Here is a 22172-nt window from a genome sequence, read left to right on the forward strand (position 1 = left end):
ACATATAGAGGCGGAAGAAGAAATACAACAAACGGATACAAAAATAGTTTTGACAGGAGAAAAGAAGGTAACAAGACATATAATAATAGAAATACAAATGGAAACGAAGTAAGACAATATCATAACAGAGGTAGGTCTCAAAGAAACAGAGGAGCAGGACATGGTCAACGAGGGAGGAATAATAATTGGTCGCAAGGTAGAAACCCCAGCAACAGAAATTCACCAGGAGCATATTTCGCAACAGAGGAGCAGCCCCGCCAAGAGCAGCCACACACAATCACAATACAAGAAGTAGATTTTTTTCGTGGCCCATCGAATGGAGGCAGATAATTCCACAGCAAGTGGATTAAATTATATTAATGTTTATTACAGAGGAAAACGCAAAAAACTATTAATTGACACAGGCGCAACAGTCAGCGTTTTATTTGAAGAATGTTTAGATAAAAACTACACCGACATAAACAAAACCCGACGTATTAGCTTGCGAGGCGTTACCGGAAAAACTGTATATACAAGGGGAACCTTATTGTGTGACCTTGAAATATTAGATAACTCAGAGAAGATAACGTTGACACAGGAATTTGCAGTTATGAAGAGTTTCACAAATAAAGTCGATGGAGTTATTGGTAGCGATTTTTTATACCAATATTTTGCTACAATAAATTACGAATCCTTAAAATTATCGTTACATGTAGAAGGAATGAGAAGAGATTTGGAAATGCTATCTATGGGAAATTTATACGATAATAATACCTAGGAGATGTGAAAAATTATTTTTTTTTCGAGATCGGGACACACTACGGAGATTTTGTAACTATACCAGAGGAGATAGCGGAAGGAATTTTCTCGGCAGGAACAGTCTCAAAACCAGTCGACGGAAAAATACCAATAAGGATATTAAATATCAATGACAGAGAAATAATTGTTAAGAATTTTAGACCGAAGGTCGAAAGATTAGACAAGTTCGACATTTTCCACATGGGAGAATCAAAACAATCGGTGAGTCGTGCCGAAAGACTTTTGAATATAATAAACACAACAAATTTATCGCTAGAGGAAAAAAGAGCAATAGAAAAAATATGTGTAAAATATTCCGATGTGTTTTTCTTAGAAAACGATCCATGCACAACGACGGACGTATACAAAGCAAAAATAAAATTGCAAAAAGGAGTATCACCTGCTTATACAAAACCGTATAGATTACCACATGGACAAAAAACGGAAATAAATAGACAAGTAGACAAAATGTTAAAAGACGGGATTATTGAAAATGATCCCGATGAATCAGAATTCTCATCTCCACTACTTATAGTGCCAAAGAAAAACGATGAAAATGGAAACAAGAAATGGAGAGTTGTGATAGATTACAGACAACTAAACAACAAAATTGAGAATGACAGATTTCCATTACCATGCATAGAAGAAATCCTAGACGCTTTATCAGGAGCAACATATTTTTCACATTTAGATTTATACCAAGGATATTACCAAATAGAACTCGATTCTAAGTCCAGACCGTACACAGCATTCGCAACCGATAGAGGTCAATATCAAATGACACGACTTCCGATGGGGTTAAAGACAAGCCCAGGATGTTTCTCACGAGCCATGACTATGGCAATGTCAGGTTTAAATTATGAAAACATGTTTATATATCTTGATGATTTGATAGTCTTTGGCAACAGTCTACAACAGCATAATCAGAACTTAGTGAAGGTATTAGAGAGACTAAGGAAAGTAAATCTGAAATTAAATCCAATTAAATGCGAGTTTATGAAAAAAGAACTATTATATTTAGGACACAAGATTTCGAATAAAGGTATAGCACCAGATCCGGAAAAGATCACCGCATTGGAACAATATCCAATACCACAAAATGCAAAAGAAGCAAGAAGATTCGTAGCCTTTGCAAATTATTACAGAAAACATATCAATCATTTTGCAGAAATAGCCGCACCTCTAAATAGACTATCAAGGAAAAATGTAAAATTTGAGTGGACAACAGAATGCCAAAAAGCTTTTGAAAGCCTCAAGGCGTCATTATCAAACCCCCCCGTAATGGAATTCCCAGATTTATCGGAGGAGAACACGTTTATTCTACGGACAGATGCATCTGGCATCGCACTAGGAGCAACTTTGTCAAACGGGAATGACAAACCGGTAGCATATGCCAGTAGAACACTTAATAAAGCGGAAATGAATTATCCTACGATAGAAAAAGAATTACTGGCAATAGTATGGAGCATTGCTAAATGGAGACATTACCTTCTACAGAAAGAATTTATTATTTTGACAGACCACGACCATTGGTGTACCTATTTGGTATGACAAACCCTTCCAGCAGATTAACCAAATTTAGATTGAAGTTAGAAGAATACGACTTTACAATTAAATGCGTGAAAGGAGCTGAAAATGTAACAGCTGACGCCTTATCACGAATAGAAGTTACATCAGAAGAACTAAAGCAACTAAATAAGGACTCAGAGAAAAGTATATTAGTGATGACGAGAGCACAAACGAAAAAGCAGGAGGAAATCGCCGATTCGAAGAACGAATGGACTGATCAACCAGACGTAGTCGAATTGTTGAAATTCCCGAAAAGTGCGGTAGAGGTAAAACTGATAGACAAGGACGATTGCAAAACAATGAAGCTAGATTCGGCTGAAGAAAATACAAATAGTAGTATATTGTACAACGAAGAAGACGATATTATTTATCTGATTCGAGATTTTCGATCAACGTCTGCACTACGAGCGTCGTTGAGAAACTCGACATATCAAGAACCTCGATCAACGTCTGCGCTACGAGCATCGTTGAGAGCCTTGATTCAAATGTGCGCACAAAAGAATATAAAGGAACTAGTACTAGTAAAGAATAATAAGAATCAGCCAATTATTGAAGAGATAAGAAAGGATCCTAAAATATTTAAAGAAAGAGATATCAAAATATGTATAGTACAAGACAAACAGAATATAGCAGATGAAAAATTAAGAAGAATTATAATTAATGATTTTCACATGTTACCAACAGGAGGGCATGCCGGAATAAATAGAATGTACAAAAATATAAGGAAATATTATTTTTGGAATAGTTTACGAAAAGATATCGAGGAATTTGTGAAGAGATGCGACGATTGTCAAAGACATAAGCATTCTATCATAACCAAACAACCTCTAACTATCACATCGACTGCCACCTGCGCATTCGACACAATATTTATAGATCTAGTAGGACCATTTGAGATGGATGACAGTGGGAATAGATATATATTGACACTGCAATGTGAGCTAAGTAAATACATAGAAGGATATGTAATAAAGAACAAAGAAGCCGAAACAGTAGCCAAGGCATTGGTAGAAAATTTTATTCTGAGGTATGGAGTACCCAGAAAAATAGTCACAAACCAAGGCTCAGAGTTTATGGCAAGAACATTTAAGGAAACATGCTCATTATTGCAAATAGAGAAACTAAACTCAACAGCATATCACCACGAAACAATAGGAGCTTTAGAAAACACTCACAAACATTTAAATGCGTACCTTAGGATACAACTATCAAAATTCCCTACAAATTGGAGTACATGGGTGCAATATTTCTGTTTTTCGTATAACATTTCAGTACACTCAGCAACGGGTTATACACCGTTCGAATTAGTGTTCGGAAAAATATGTAGACTGCCGACAAATGTTCAAAACGAAATAGAACCCCTGTATAATTTTGACGACTATCCCATGGAACTAAAATACAGACTACAAGTAGCCGCAAAGGAGACCAGAGAAACACTAACACATACAAAACACAGCAGAAAAAAAATATATGATGCCAAAACGAGTAAAATAACTTATAAACCAGGAGATAAGGTATTAATAAAAAATGAGCCAAACACAAAACTTAACTCTTTGTTTTCGGGTCCATATACCGTAATTAAAGATGAAACGCCTAACGTAATTATTGAGAAAAAGGGTAAACAAGTAGTCATACATAAGAATAACGTTAAGCTGTATAATATATAAAAAGAATAAGTACTGAAAAGTGTTATAGTGTAAAAGTGTAATAATAGTCCACCATAAGACTTTTACTAGTACTTAAGGTTCAGTGTACATATTTATATATCTCATTTTTTTTTCTTTTCTCATTTTCTTTTAATATGTTTGTTTAATTTGCTTATAAAGGAGAGACGTCAGTCAGCATAAATAATATAAAATAGAGATGAAAGGAAATTGTTACTGAAATTCCCTTTCATCTTTTCCCCGCCCAGAGAGATGTGATGGTACACGACAACCCTCACGGAATTTTCCTAATTTATTTGTTATAAGAATAAGGTCAATATTATAGTTGCAATTTGTATAATTTATTACGACAGTAGCAAAGTTCAAAGTATTCAACTCATTCGCAAGACTGCAAACAAAGCACACGTCATTATTGAAATACGTATAGCATAACCATATATGGTAATACATATGGGCATTGTTTTTAATATAATAGATATAAGTGGGAAGGTCGAGTACCTGAGACATCGTTGTTGGATCAGTGTGTTCGCTGAACTCTGCTGGCGCGTAGTCAGGGGATATAGTTACCGAGATATGGGTCACCTTGACCTATCCTAACGATAATGTCGGTCGACGTAGTTGTAATTGTACCTTTAACCTTGTAAGAATAAAATTATGTAAAAAGTTTAAGTTTGTTTGTTCGGGATAGTGTCTTCGTCCAGCAACCCCCAACATCACACTTGGGGATGATACTTGATCGAAAACTAACATAGAAATCACATATTGAGTTTATGCTAAACAAATGTAATCAATGAATAAATTTTCTAAAAGAAATTTCAAAAACGTGGTCGGGAGCAGATGTTGATGTCATTACTTTTCTACAAAGCTTATATACCATAGATTATGGTTGTATACTATATGGTTCTGCATCGACGTAATCGACGTAATACAAAATAAAGTTCTAAGGATTTGTTTAGGGGCTATGAAATCAACTCCAATTAATGCGTTACATGTCGAAGCTTTAGAAATGCCACTGAAATATAGAAGAGAATATCTAAGTAAAAAAAAATTCATGGAAGTACAACATAAAGATCCTTCCCTTCATATAAAAATAAGCAAATTGAATGAAGCAGATTTGACGAATAAATATTGGAAACACAAGAATTCACCTCCACTTTGTGAAGCTTTTCGCAGTATGTCAAACTTTGATGTTAGTTTAAATCCAGACGAAATCGTAGAATTTGAAGATTTTCCTTCTTTATCACATTTGGTAAAAGTAATTATACTAAGTTATCATGAAAATGCAGCTATCAGTCATAACATCTTAAGAAGTATCTTGGATGTTTTTTCGGAGTCTATAATTATCTACACAGATGCGTCGATTCAACGTTTGGCACTGGATGTGCCTTATATGTTCCATCAAACAATACAGAAAAAATGTATAAAATAAATAATGCTTTCTCAATATTCAGCGCTGAAGCAATTGTAATTTATGAAGCTTAATTATATTTTATGAATACAGAAAATAAGTCTACAGTAATTGTTTCTGACTCACTTTCCGCACTGACAGCTATTCAGACAATAATATTTCCAAGTCATAATTTAAACAACTATATCTTTCAAATTAAAAAAAAATACTTTATGAAATCTATAAAAAACGAAGAGAAGTGCATTTCCTATGGGTTAGGGCAAAACCAGAGGGCCACAGTCGCTCGTCTGGGGTGTAACGTCCACTCTACATAAGAACCCACGGTAAATCATCGGAAACTACTTTTGTGGATCCACAGCGTAGCGCTGCAGCGTGGTCCGTCTGGTTTTGCCCTTAAAGCACACATAGGTATCACCTGTAATGAACATGTTGATTTATTAGCAAAAAGCCATCACACATGGATCGTTAACCGAACATAAACCTTCTAATCCAGATATATGTGCAATCGTTAAAAATGATGTTAATAAACAATGGAGACGAGCATGGAATGAATTTAGCAAACATAGTTTCTCTCAATATGAGATGATTCAACCTAAAGTGCCTACTGAGTACTGGTTTAAAAATTATTTCGTTCCCCGCAGATATATAACTTCCATTATTAGAATAAAATTTGGGCACACCTGTTATCCTTTTCATTTGGCGAAAATTAACATTTTATCTTCAAATCTATGTCCAGACTGTCAAAAAGAGAGAGACTTAATTCATATATTTTTTGAGTGCTCAAAGTATACTCAACAAACTAATTGAAAATTTATTAAAATATAATATATTTCCACCTTATAAGCTACCTACTTTCTCTAAATATGAAAAAAATCTATGACTGCATAATGGAATTTATTTGTAAAAGTATAATCAACCTTTAAGCATTATCCACAAATAATTATTTACCTTTGTTTTATCCCATTTGTATTTACCTCCCATCCGCGACCTAGTCTAGTTATGTCTAAATGAAATGTCTTGAAGGGTCCCTAGACGAGAAGCAGCAAGTGACCCTGTCTTATTCCTACCTTAACTCCTGACTACAATGATTGCAATATTAACAACCACCTTTACGGTAACATTTCTTTTATCTTTCTTATTTTTGTTTTGTTTTATATTTTTGAAATGTATTTAGATTTAAAAATATACTTATTGTGACTGGCTGAGTAACGGCAGCCCATGCCAAAAAAAAACATATTGAAAATAACAGTAAATATATAATATGGTCATTTTTAATACAAGTAAGTACTTACCTGTCTGGTGTGCTGATTGGTGTTGAGTCAGAAGATATTTTTTTGGTTGGAACTAAAAAAATTACGATTATCAATAAACTTTATTCTTTGAAGATCCATATTATTAATGTTTAAGTTATTAAACTACAAATATTTAAAATGTATTATTATGGTAAAGAATGTGAAGAAAGAATCTTGCGTGAAAGGTTGTGTGTTAGATTTGCTCCTTTAACAGTTGAATTTGCTAGTTAATTAAGTATCTAGTATAAGTATTCAGTGTTATTAAGTCTGATATCTAATTGAAGAAAACGTTGCTAGTAGTAACATCTTATTCTTTTATCACCGTTTCTTCTTATCGATAAAGTACAAAAGGTATAAAAAGTACAGATAAATGCAGCAGATGCACAATCATCAACTTAAGCTGCTAATAGGTTATTTTGTAGATTTGCCAATACCAATAAGAAGCTAAATGGGCCAGAATTATTTACCAGTATTCTTTGATTCTTTCTTTTCAATCTTATTGCTTATCTGAAACTGGCTAGGCACTTTTATCAGTAGGTATACTAATATAAGTTTCAGTACTCAATGCTACTCAGCTAATATCACGATAAGCATGTTATAATTTAGGTTTTAAATAAATATATAAATAAATAAAGTGTTTACCAGTTCCCATCTACCTTAGATGGGAACTGGTAAACACTTTATTTATTTATATATTTATTTAAAACCTAAATTATAACATGCTTATCGTGATATTAATAATTAGCATTACACCCGCTAATATTGTCAAAGTCCTTTGTACTGTAGCTCTAATAGGTGTCGGTTTGTTTGTATATTTGTATCGTCAGGGGCGTAACAGAGGCCCCCGCAGCATGAAGCTTGCGGGGGGGGGGCAATCGATCGGGGGCCCCATTCTGTCGTCTGATATTAGGTAAAAATCTGTTATAGGTAGGTATATGATTTTACTTTGTGTGTTTAAATTTAAAAATGTAAATTTCTAAATAGCCGTATTCGGCAAGTGAATCATCTCATATCTAAAAAATTAATCCTTTCCGATCTCATGAACTTTTATGGTGACGTCAATAAATTATAATGCTTTGTACGTGACTATTGAAAGATTTGAGAATTGCAATTTGCCGAATTTTAGAACAATATTTCTAAATCTAGAAATGGGTTTTCTCTTTAATATTTACCTACGTTTAGTATTTCGATACAATTATCCAGAGGCGTAACAGAGGCCCCCGCAACATGAAGCTTACAGGGGGCCCCAATATGTCAAGGGCCACATTTCGTCGTCTAATATGTATACAGTCCGTCCATAAAGTGACGCATAAATTCATTATTTCGTAAACCAGCGACTTTAAGGAAAAATCCCGAAACAGGTCGATTTTTATTTTTAAATTTAGATTTTCTGGCATATATATCATACTAGTGACGTCATCCACCTGGGCGTGATGACGTAATCGAAGATTTTTTTAAATGAGAATAGGGGTCATGTAATAGCTCATTTAAAAGGGTATTCAATTCTCTATTCAATAGTATAAACATTAACATAATTATTTATACAGGGTGTTTGACAAATAAATATTGTTTATCTACTCTATGTCATATTATGTATAAGTTTTTAGTTTGTGAAAACTGTCATTATAGATAGCAGTGCGTGAAGGGTTTAAAGTGTGCGTGAAGTAACAATGTATTTTAAATAAGATTTACTTTTTCGCACACTTTCCATGGGTTTTTTGGCACACTTTCATATAATCAAATATCCTTAACTTTCGCGTTGTCATGGTGATGACAATATGAGCAATGACTTACAACAAAATTTTTGACAGTTTTGTGGTTTGAAATTAGTTAGGATTTTTAAATGTCAAAGTTCTAAAAATTGTAGAATAGAAATGAATTCCAGTGACGAAGAGTTACAGTTTTTTTATTTGTTTATCGTAGATAAAATATAATAATTTAGTAATTTTTTGTTCTATTTTATTCTATACCAATAAAGATGAAAAATGGAAGTCGTCATAAGCAATGCATGAATACACCAATAGCTCTGTAAATGACAGTTTTGGAGTGAAATTATCAGCGTCACGACGGACGTATTTGCCTGACAATTTGGATTTAGGTTCTAGTTACACTCCACTTCAAAGTTGGGCTTATGCCGTTGGTTGCTTTTACTTCGGGGGTGACACCCCTTATTGGAGTGAAAAACACGTTTAAAATAAGTCCGGAAATGTACAAATTTACTAATTATAATCAACTTTTGTTCTATAGAGTTTCTTTATCTATGTTAATACTTTTCAAGTCATTTGCGAGTGAAAATGTTTATTTTTCAACAAAAAAAACAACGGGTTCAGACGGGTTTTTTGCAAATAATTTAAAAATAGGTATTTATAGAATTAAATATTAGATATCGAAAAAATATTTGTAGCAAAGATGTAGCTTATAAGATACAAACAAACGGTGTACTTATTCATGAAGTTTATCGACAAAGTAAAAGCATAGTTGCAGATCATGAAAAATTATTCTTATTCGTCCAATTCCAAATTGAATATTTCAACCTGAAATAACTAAAAAATGAAGCACTTTTCGGGAGAAACTCATTAAAACTTTTTTTTAATGTTACAAAAAATAGGTTTGTTTTTATTTTTTATAAAAGTTTCTAGCACCAAAACTATACGAGGTACGCTAAAATAAAGTTTGCCCCTTTTTTGTTAAAAAAATGGTGAAAATCTGACCCAATTTCGTACCCCAAATAAAATTTATCGTTAGCGCTTTACCATTTACTTTAAATATTTATTGTTTATATGGTCTGTAAGTTTGACTGGTTCGAAGTTCTTATTTTTGAAAAAATTTGATTTTATAGTAAAAAGTTTTTTTATTTTGGAAAAATGTCTTTTTTCAAAATAACTTAAAAAGTATTAGTGATACGAAAAATCTCAAAGAGTAAAGAAATGTAGGTCTTGCTTTTATAAATATTTTAGCTTTATTGTGTTTTTCTGTAAGACAAAAACTGGTTAAGAGATGGCTGTTTAAAATTTGCATATACTCGTGATTAGTGATTCGTTCAAGTCCTTTCAACTAGAACCCTTTTAAAAATAAGCACTTTGAACCGGTGAAACTTACAGGTCATATAAAAAAGTTTTTAAAAAAATAATTTGTAAGGCGATAATGATTAGTTTCATTTAAGGTGCCAAATAGGGGGAGATTTTTACAATTCTTTTACCAAAAAAAGGGATTAACTGTATATTGAGCGTAACTGGCTTAGTTTTGATGGTAGAAAATTTGTAAAAAATAAAGCATCTTTTAAACACTTTAAAAAAGTTCTAATGAGTCTCCCCGAAAAGTATTTCATTTTTTGGTTACTTCACGTTGAAATATTTGATTTGGAATTTGACGAATAAGAAACACTTTTCATGAGCTACAACCTTTCTTTTACTGGGTTAATAGACTTCATTTTTGTTTCATCTTTTTATAAGCTAGATACATTTTTGCTAGCAATATTATGTTTGATCAAGTACTTACTATTTGAACTATTTGCGAAAAATCGCCTAAAAACGTGTTTTCTTTTTGTTGAACAATAAACATTTTTACTCATAAATAACTCGAAAAGTTTTGAGTTGACCACTTCGGTGGTGACACTGAAAATTACACGGTATCGCCATATTTTACGTTCATTTACTGGGCTGTAACACATATAGATAGGTATTACACATGTCGCATTTAGTAATTTTTTAAGTGCCCCATTTCCAATTCTGCGGGGGGGCCCCGACGGAGTTTGTTACGCCACTGTGTATCGTCATATACACCTTATTCTGACTAATACAAATTGTAACTATTTTAGCTTCTTAGGGGCCTGATGATGGTGTACATGTTAAACACCGAAACCGGTCGCCCAAATTTGACATCTACATTTTAAATAAATAAAATCTAACAAGACTGTGAGTAGTAGACTTATTACCTACCCTACATAAATAATATTATGTGCTCACATCAGCAACCATTTCAATATTTAAATAAAAGTGATTTAGTTAGGATAATAATTGAAAAGAACTTTGGACATAAAATCAAGTGTTAAAGTGGTTTAGTATGTGGACAGTGATGAAAATACCAAGTTACCTGATGCAACTACTGAAATATCTGATAGTATTTCAACTGACCACGCCAATGCGGTAAGTCATTTAACATTAAAATATGACCTTAAAGTCGCAAATATCCAATTAGACGCTTTAAGACGTATTATCAAAGAACTTGAACGAACGATTAGTAATCAAGATTATATTATAAATTTGCTACAAAATCCAGCAAATTTTGAGGTTAAACTTATGCCAAATACAAACACACAAAGCGGTGTCGCCGGTCAACCTCCAAATTCCGTCGCTAAAGCTGATGGGAAGAAAACCAAGGGCATACACGAGACACGTGAGAATACAACAATTACAAACAAGCAGGGACGCGCCGTCCATATGGGCAAGGTCGTGCGGCGCACGACGGCGCCAAGGCGTTAAAGGCGCCCTTTGACTCGGCAATGTTAAATAAATATCCAATTGAAAACTAAATATGTTTTTAATGAAAACAAAATATTGCAAAAAATAACTTAGTCCACGCATTCCCAAACATTACTATTGCGTTACGTGTATTGCTAACTATACCGATTTCTGTGCCGAGAGATAATTTTCTAAACTAAAACTAATTAAGAATTAAGTACTAAGATCTAGAATGGGTCAGGAGCGGCTAGAAAATCTTGCTCTTATTTCTACAGAATATCCGTTGGTTTTCATCTTAAGTGTTTTTTAATTTGTTTAAAAAAATCGCAATATAAATGTTTTATTTTTTGATCTTCAGTTTCTTTAATTTTAAGTAATGTTTTATAACTTTAACATAATTTTTATTATGATGTTCTGTTTTATTGTGCAATATAGTGTTTTATATATTATTTTTAATAACTACTGATGAAAATACTTTGACGAATATCAGGGAAAAGTCTGTTGGATAGGGAGAGAAGTGAAAACATAAGAAGGACATGCAATGTAGAAGATATAAATGGATGCGGACAAAACGGAAACAGGAGTTGAACGTACACATTAGTAGAATGGCAGAGGATAGGACAGTACGAATAGCACGTGATAAGTCACCAACTGGACGAAGTATTGGCAGACCACAAAAAGATGGTGCGATAATAATCTAAACAATTTAGGAGGCTAATATTGAAGAATGAACAGAATTTAAAGCCTACAAACAAGAAGGAACAAGAAGAATATATCATTTTTTATAAGTGTACTGTGTACCTATGGTTTCTTTAAAAAAAAATCTTGGTAGAAGTATGGTAGGGGAGCCCAAGCGGGGATTTTTGCAGTTACTCGAGCGAGTCAGATTATTACATGGGGAGAAACCTTGTACCCTGAAAATGTACCTCTACCATATATTGGCTCTTAATGCAGGGGAGTTCGTTAAGGGGGGACCGAAAAAAAATCTATCCTTAGAAAAACTCGAAATCGTCAGATTAAGATAAGGTAAGTTAGTACTTGCAAAACAGTGTATATTTCAAAAATCTGACGATTTGAGCGGGGTGTCACTCATAAAGGATATGAGTGAGTCCCAAAATTTCACAAGAAAAAAGCGAATATTTCGCGAAATAAATGACAGATCGAAAAACTAAAAAATACGTACTCAATATTTTTCAAAAATCTATCGAATGATACCAAACACGACTTCCCACGGAGATTGGTGGGGGTAAATTTAATATTTTAAATACGAATCGCGTTCGCGAAATGAACAATGGATCGAAAAACTGAAAAATACACTTATACAATATTTTTGAAAAATCTATCTTATGGCACCAAACACGAACCCCCACGGAGGTGGGGTGGGGGGTTACTTTAAAATCTTAAATGGAGCCCCATTTTTTATTGCAGATTTGGATTCCTTACGTAAAAATAAGCAACTTTTATTCGCGACATTTTTCCGAATTATGGATAGATTGCGCTATAATCTAAAAAACGATTGTTGAAAATGGAAAATTAAATTAAAAATGGAAAGTCCCCACTAAAATGGAAAACTTTACTTAACTATTTTTTTTTTTGGTTTTAAGACCTACTCTTCACAACCCAATAGGTCGCCAAAAGCGCTCGAGTGACTGCACATTTAGCATACTTTGCTCCCCTACCATAGAAAAAATTTCAGTTTTCCACGTTAAAATGTGAAGGAGTGATTGATTATTATAATATTTTCTACTACCCTGGTAATTTTGATACAGGCGTTTATCAATATTTTGCACGACGGCGCCGAAGTTACTTGGCGCGTCCCTGCAAACAAGCAATTCTCAAGCGCCTTAACGCAGGCACAACAAAGTTTGAAAATGAATGATAGCCACAGTCTTGGTCAAAACCAAAACAAAACTCCGTCGGATGCAAAAGTTGTGGACAATAACAGTGAGAGTGAGGAGCTAGCATCAAAAGACAAGGTGTGGGTTTATGCCGCAAAGTATAAACAATCTTACAGTACAGAAAAATTGGAAACATACCAACAAAGTTTCCCGGGCATGAAGTCTCGTGCACTTTATACGAGAACAAAGTAAATGGATGCAATTTTTTCAGGATTACGGCAGATGCAGAATTGAAGAATATTCTTTTTTAACCACAGACGTGGCTGCAAGGCATAGAGGTGAGTGAATATTTTTTCGCAGAATAAGTATATTCCGCCAATAAATCTCCTAACCAAGGTAAATACTTTAACCGAAAAACAACAGTGAAAGTGTTATTTCAAATACTTACCTCTGTACCATTTTATATTAAACAAAATTCGTTAGCAAACTCTGACCAGATTAGTCCAGATAGTATTTTCCATGTAAACACACAAAGTTTATTAAACAAAATAGACCAGCTTAATATTTTTTTTAAATAAAAGATACAATATACTATATGTTTCTCTGAACATTGGCTCAGAGAAAACACATTAACAACGTTAAATAATAAACGTTAAAATAATATAAGTTCTTCGAAAATATTAGAATTAAATAATAAATTTAAAATGGCTGTTCCACAAGTTCCTCAGTTAAAGAAAGAATACTTAGATATGATTCCAGATTTTGAAGGAAATCATACGTTACTTCCTAGATTTTTAGAAAAACTTGTAACCAAATTTTATAATGCTACAGATGTGAATGATTTTCAAAATGAATATTTGATGTCAAGCATAATTGCAAAAATAAAAGGCGAAGCCGCAGTTAATATTTCTTCTTGTAATCTTAGATCTTGGCAAGATTTAAAAAATACTTTAATTAATTCCTATTCAGTTAAAAAAATATTTATACTTTATGCATACAAATTTCAGATTTGCAACAAGGCAATAATGAATCCCCATTCAAAATTATTAAATCTTCAAATATCTGTATTGACCTCAAAAACTGAACTGCTGCTGAAATTAATATTCTCGGTACCTTTTTCCGAAATTTAGCATTAAGAGTTTTGTTACGTGGGTTAAAAGAACCTCTTGGTACCTTAATGCGTACAAAGAATCCATTAGATTTAAATTCTGCATTAGCCATCCTGGCAAATGATTTTCAAATATATCTCGATCAAAATAATTCTTCTCACAACAAAAATCCCAAATCTTATCAAAATAACAATTATTCACCTAGGCCAAAATCCAATTTTCGACAAAACCAACAAAATAATTATCAACCCCAAATTCAATATCAACCCAGGAACCAATTTCCAATACAGAGAAATACTATGAATCCTCCGAATCCCCAACCGAATCCTCAAAATATGAGACAAAATAATCAAAATAATTCTTTATTCTTTCCGAAATAATCCTAGTACAAGTAGGAATTTTAATGGAAACTCCAATGTATTCCAACCAAATCCAAACAGAAAATTGTCAAACCCTACTCCAATGACTATAACAACCAATAATACTTTCAGACCATCACAAAACTTCCAAAATAGGACTCGTTTCCGTAACCCCAATAATTTCGCAAGCCAAAATATTATCCCGGAAGAACTGCATAACATAGATAATACAGATTGTCCCGAAAGTTCATCCCAAGAACCTTTTTTAGAAGAGATAGCCTCGGAAGAAAACCAGAGCGTGTAGAATTATTAAACTTAACTAACAAAGAATGTGAATTGCCGTACATGATTTTCCCTGAGCATAATTTGAAAGTCCTTATAGATACTGGGAGCACTAAATCTTTTATTATACCGAAAATAGGTGAAAAATATTTTAAAAATTCGATATTTAAAAAACCATTTCAAATTTCCACTGCTCTTGGAACTACTAAGGAAAATTTCTGTACCGTAATTCCGTCTTCCTCTATATATAGGCATAAAAAGCCAATAAAATTAACTTATCATATATTTAAGTTTCACGATCATGTTGATTGCTTATTAGGATTAGATAGTTTTAGGGCCGGTTGTTCGAACGCTAATCAACAATGATCATTATTAAATATTTAATTACTGTCACCAAAACTGTCAATGTCAACTTTGTTTGGGTTGCTGAAAACATAATTAATTACAATTATGAGATTTATTATTAACTATGTTAATAATTATTGTTATATTAATTGATTATAGTCTCAGAATTGTAATTAATTATGTTTTAACAATTGACATTGACAGTAATTAATTATTTGATAATGATCATCGTTGATTAGCGTTCGAACAACCGGCCCTTAGGGCCGGTTGTTCGAACGCTAATCAACAATGATCACTATCAAATATTTAATTACTGTCACAACTGTCAATGTCAACTTTGGTTAGGTTGCTGAAAACATAATTGATTATAATTATGAGATTAGTTAATCAATTAACATAACAATTATTAACATAATTGATTAACTAATTTCATAATTATAATCAATAATTATGTTTTCAGCAACCCAATCAAAGTTGACATTGACAGTTGTGACAGTAATTCAATATTTGATAATGATCATTTTTGATTAGCGTTCGAACAACCGGCCCTAAAGCTATTACAAGCAAATATCGATTTAGTAAATAATTTATTAAGAACACCTTGTTCTTCAATTAAAATTAACTATTATAGTCCGAGCGCTGGCAGCACGAATTGTATAGTAGTGTCTCCACGTTCCGAACAAGTAATTAAATTAAATATAAAAAATATAGAAAATGGTGACGTTATCGTACCTTATACAAAAATAGAGAAATTAGAAATTCCCCAATGTATTACTAAAGTTGTTAATAAAGAAGCTTTATGCACTATTACTAACTCATCAGAGTCACATTTTAAAGTTGATTTAACTTCACCAATAGAAGTTGAAAAGTTCGATGAATACGAACAAATAGGTCAATCATCCTAATATTAATTCTATTTATGCCGAAAAATTCAAATTTGATATTTCTAAAATCCGCACCGAACATATGAATATCGAAGCGCGGAATTCAATTTTAAAACTATTAAGAGAATTCTCGGACATTTTTCATATTGAGGGCAACCAATTGTCTTTCACTAATAAAATTAAGCATAGTATAAAAACTTCTAATGAGATTCCAATATATTCTAAATCATATAGATATCCGGAAATATATCGTAAAGAAGTCCAAAATCAAGTTCAGGGCATGTTAGACCAAAATATTATCCGACATAGCCATTCTGCCTGGTCCTCGCCGATCTGGGTGGTCCCCAAAAAACTTGATGCCTCCAATAAACGTAAATTTCGTGTTGTAGTCGATTATCGACGTTTAAATGCTATTACTTTAGGAGATAGATACCCCCTTCCAAATATCACTGACCTCTTAGACAAATTAGGGCGTTGTCAGTACTTTACCACGCTAGACTTGGCTTCTGGTTTCCATCAAATAGAAATGGCAGAAGAAGATATCCCAAAAACCGCTTTTAACACCGAAAATGGTCGCTATGAGTTTCTTAGAATGCCATTTGGACTTAGAAATGCCCCAGCTACATTCCAGAGAGTAATGGATAACATACTGAGAGGCATACAAAACGAAAAATGCCTTGTCTATCTAGATGGTATTATTATATTCAGCACTAGCCTGCAAGAACATATTACAAATTTAAGAGAAATATTTCAGAGACTACGTGAATCTAACTTAAAATTACAGTTGGACAAATCCGAATTAAAAAAAAAAAGAAGTGGCTTACTTAGGTCATATTGTCACTCCAGAAGGAGTAAAGCCCAATCCGGATAAAATAAAGGCTATTAAAAATTTCCCAATACCTGCTACTACCAAACAGTTAAAAGGCTTCCTCAGATTATTAGGATATTATCGAAAATTTATTAAAGATTTTTCAAAAATTACAAAACCCTTAACAATGCGACTGAAAAAGGATAATGAAATAAATATTAAAGACGAAGACTATGTACAGTGTTTTAATATCTGTAAAGATCTTCTTACAAATGAACCTTTTCTGCAATATCCGCACTTTACTGAACCATTTAATCTGACAACAGATGCAAGTAACTTTGCAATAGCAGTACCATCTATTATAAATCTTTATGATAAAAAACAAACATTCTCGTACAATTTTCAAAAAATGACACTGAACGTGACATAGTTAAATTTGTAAAAGACTATATTATAGTATCTAAAGTCAAATATATGTATTTCGTAGATCCTATATACGAAACTCTTAGTAACGTTATACAAAAATATTTCAAAAATTCGCAAATAAACCTTATTAAATGCACCAAGAAGTTAATCGATATCCCACCAAACGAAATTGAAGAAATAATAAAAAATTATCACGAAGGAAAACAGAACCACAGAAGAGTAGATGAAACAGAAAATAGAATAAAAGCCTTATATTATTGGCCGAATCAAAGAGCATCTATCCAAACTTATATAAACGATTGTGAAATTTGCCAATTAACAAAATACGATAGGAAACCTATTAAACCCTTATTTAATATAACACCTACTGCAACTAGACCCTTCCAAATTGTTCACCTAGATGCAATTACATTAGAAATAACAAAATTTTTAACCATAATAGATTCTTTTTCTAAATATGGTCAATTATAGTCCGTCCGCTATAACTTTTCCCATGCGGTACGATTCATTTTCAATCAAATTAAGTCAAAACAGAAAGTGAAACGTACGCCGATGTGTGTAGTATATAGTATACAAAATGTATATACACATCGACGTTCGTTTCAATTTATGTTTTGACTTAATTTGATTGAAAATAAATCGTACCGCATGGAAAAAGTTATAGCGGACGGACTATATATAAAATAAATGCAGCTCAAAGTATTGAAGTAGCAAATGCATTAATTCGATATTTTACTCATCACTGCATACCAGAGCAAATAATATCTGATAATGGGACCGAATTAAAAAATTCAGTTGTCAAAGAACTTTTAGAGCTACATAAAGTAAAAGTACATTTTATAAGCTCTCAACATCCAGAATCTAATGAAATTGCTGAGAGATTCCATTCAACCATAATCGAATATATTAGACTACTAAATAATCAAAAAGATTACAAAAATGGCCATATTGAACAAAAAATAAATTACGCTTTACTAGCTTATAATAACAGCATCCATGCAGTAACAAAAATGAAACCACACGAGTTGATTAATAAATAAATACTTTATTTTCTTTTAGACAGACAGAGTCTGTATAGAATTAGTCAAAAGTAATACATTAAGTAAATATAACAAACAAAATAAACAATCACACTACACAAACTAACAACGAAAATACATTTAAAATTGAAGAAATTCTTCAACTGAATAAAAAATGTGTGTCATCAGAAATTCCTTTAAATTTAGTTTAAAGCTTGTCAGGCTCTTACACAATTTTATATGCGTTGGTAATCTATTATAGAGTCTTTGTCCCATTATACTCGGGGACCTGCAATATAAATTTGCCCTACACATTGGGGCACATAAGGTACCTTTATATCTAGTATTCATGTTATGTATTTGCCCATTGGTTTTAAACTTTTCGAGGTTGTTAAATATAATATATATATATATATATATATATATATATATATATATATATATATATATATATATATATATATATATATATATATATATATATACAAAACTGGATTCGAAATCCGATGTATTTATCGACCGTGCAAGTATATTCTATAACACTATAAAACAGTGTTGAAATTATCGGGAATTGCGGTCTGTGGCTTAGATTGAAACTACATTTAATTCTGTTGAATTCGATATTTCGATGAGTATTTATTAATTTTTCATCTTCATCAGGAACAAACTACAAAATTAACTAACAGTTAGGTACAAACATAATATTACAATGATATAACTTACGAATTGTTGTAGGTATGTTATATAAAGCAATTTAACTTAAAGCTATGCATGTCGTTTCACTAGAACGTCGAGGGCGGCACTGAGTCAGGTATCTTTTCTCACATGTGTTAAGGGTCAAAAGTTCCAATATCGAGCCATCTGTTTAATATTCTGCTATTTTTCGAATTTTAAAACATTGCAGTAAATTTCGCTTAATCTACTTGTGTCTGATTTGTAATTAATTGAACGTTTATTACTGTTTATGTGGTACATCTCGAGGAACAATCTTTTCTTATAATTTCTTTCTGAATCTATTCTAAAGCAATTATAAGAAAAGATTGTTCCTCGAGATGTACCACATAAACAGTAATAAACGTTCAATTAATTACAAATCAGACACAAGTAGATTAAGCGAAATTTACTGCAATGTTTTAAAATTCGAAAAATAGCAGAATATTAAACAGATGGCTCGATATTGGAACTTTTGACCCTTAACACATGTGAGAAAAGATACCTGACTCAGTGCCGCCCTCGACGTTCTCGTGAAACGACATGCATAGCTTTAAGTTAAATTGCTTTATATAACATACCTACAACAATTCGTAAGTTATATCATTGTAATATTATGTTTGTACCTAACTGTTAGTTAATTTTGTAGTTTGTTCCTGATGAAGATGAAAAATTAATAAATACTAATCGAAATATCGAATTCAACAGAATTAAATGTAGTTTCAATCTAAGCCACAGACCGCAATTCCCGATAATTTCAACACTGTTTTATAGTGTTATAGAATATATATATATATATATATATATATATATATATATATATATATATATATATATATATATATATATATATATATATATATATATGGATTCCGACTTTAGGAAGCCAAAAACGCTATATCGCACCGGTCATACGAAGCCCGACACCTCCTTACGAAGCCCGGATTCGGGCTTCGTAATTCTTTAATGTTATTTCCCCAAAAAACGTACTTTACACCATCTCTCGATATTTTAACCAAGCTCAGAACATGTGAATACGCTTGGGCTTCATATATATTCGGACAAATTTTAGAAATGTACCATAGGTAGCTCTGAAATCATGATTAACAATACGAAGCCCGGGCTGCTTATGCCTGGAATTATTATCAAAACATACACTCGTAGTTCATGGTATCTACCACCAGTTTGCGCTGCGAAAAAAAGTATATACTCTGTAGAAGTTCAGCAGCGTTAGGAAGCCCACATTGAGCTACCGATTATAAGAAGCCCTGAAGTTTGGCAACGTTTTTGCGTATTCCTCAAAGTACTATTAGCTTGTAAACATTTTTATTATTACCTGGCAATGCACATTTTTCGTATTTTTGGGTCGTTCATCGTCATTAATCTTGTGTACTAAGACTCCCGAGAACAGATTATGGTAATTCTTAGCATTACCTGTACACAGTAAGATACCGACAGAAAAAAGATTTAAAAATTGAATCGTAAAAGAATTATTTATTTTAATTGATACAATTAATACAAATTAATACTTTTTATTACTAATTTACTATTTTAGTTTGTAATAAGCCACAAAATTTGCTACCAAATAGGAAATTAATATGACAAATTAAATTATTGTTTTTTTTTTTATTTAAAAAAGGTTAATGCCTCTACAACTAATGGCCATTGGCATGGTAGGTACGGTAATTTTTAACAGTTAGGTACCTAGTGTAATGTGTAGTGTGTGTGTGTGTTGAGTAAGTGTCTTGTTACTTTGCAAAGTTGACGTCATTGTCTTTGCAAAGAGACGCTAACTGTATCCGAACGTCTGCGGTCCCTCCGGTGAGTACCGATCCCACAAGGACAGAAACTATTTTCATTTATTAATTTATAATAAATGAAACATTTCTGACCCTGGTGAGATTCGAACTCACAACCATTCGGATTTTTCGATCCAAAGGTAGGCGCTCTTACCACTCAGTCAAGGACGGGGTTAAAGTTATTATTATTAAATATTACTTTATAAAATTAAAAATAGTCATTCTTATGAATTATGCGTATTATTCTGATTCTGATACGATGAATACTTGTTTGATGGGTCTGAGCCACACAATTGAGGGTTAGGCCACTGTTTCATTCGTATTTTTAGTATTTGTCAAGGCAACAATACATTATGTAGTGCCATCTTGCCAAATATAGAGCTAGATTGTGTAGACCACTGTTGAACCATATATCCAATTTTTCTGCTTTTATTGATGTATTAATCTAAAAATGCTCAATTTGTGGACTGTGCCACTGTTGCTCTGAGCGCCTCATTTAATACAAATACAAAATATTTAATACAAATGCATATAGATTTTCCCTTCGGAAGAAATCAAACAATATAGATGTTTTTTAATTTCATTAAGGGGATGGGTACGTAGTTTCTGCTGAAATGCTACTCAAATGGAATTAATTTTTTTTTTTCGAATTCTGAGAAAACTAATAATTATTTTTGAAAATTTTAAACTCAGAATAAGAGATTACGTTATTAGCGAGGGCCGAAAGTCCCTGAGAACTTCTATAATGTTTATTTTAATAAGTTACAGGGCTAAAAAACTAAAAGAAAATTTAGTGTGACTTTTAATTTCAAAATATCTCATTCAAAATAAACTTTTTATTTATTGTAAGAGACTTTCGGCCCTCGGTAATAATTTAGTCTTTAATTTTGCGTTTAAATTTTTCAAAAATATTTATTGTTTTTTTTTTCAGGATTTGAAAAAAAAATGAACACAATGTCCGTGGTAATATTTTTCAAATCTTTGTCAGTAGTAAATAGAATATTGCCAGCATATTGTCAGTCAGACAGTGACAATTTTAAATATTTGACCTGGCATTGGGAATATTTTCAGTTGTTGATTAAATAATACTGATAATGTGTTTAATAAATAATTGATTTAAGACGTGAACTTAATAAAAAGTTATTTATTGTTTATTATTTATGGAAGATCCAAAGCAGAGAATACACCAGGATATATTCAGTGATCCAAGTATTGTGTTGTTACAGATGTTCAAAATTGTAAGCGTTTCATAGTAACAATATAAGTATTAAAAAATCACTTTATCACTTTTCCTCTTTTCTCGATTGATTATTAGCTTTTGTTGTACAGTAGATAAATTATTACTGAATACATAAGTAGTGAAAAAATTATCAGTAGTAATTGCACAAGAGCTCTGAAATTATCGAATTTTTCCCGAGTGAC

General features: G+C 32.2%; 1 protein-coding gene across 1 annotated transcript in view; it reads right to left on the bottom strand.

The window, feature by feature from the left end:
* LOC126886158 (uncharacterized) overlaps positions 1-7304 on the bottom strand; it is a 524323-nt gene extending 517019 nt beyond the window's left edge. The window contains exons 1-2 of the mRNA XM_050653009.1: positions 7282-7304; positions 6711-6788 (exon numbers count right to left, since the gene is read on the bottom strand). Coding sequence (XP_050508966.1) covers positions 6711-6788; positions 7282-7304 — 101 coding nt within the window. The remainder of the gene's footprint in view (positions 1-6710; positions 6789-7281) is intronic.
* Positions 7305-22172: the final 14868 nt, after the last annotated feature.

This window comes from Diabrotica virgifera, chromosome 6 (genome assembly GCF_917563875.1).
Source record: "Diabrotica virgifera virgifera chromosome 6, PGI_DIABVI_V3a".
Taxonomy (NCBI): Eukaryota; Metazoa; Arthropoda; class Insecta; order Coleoptera; family Chrysomelidae; genus Diabrotica; species Diabrotica virgifera.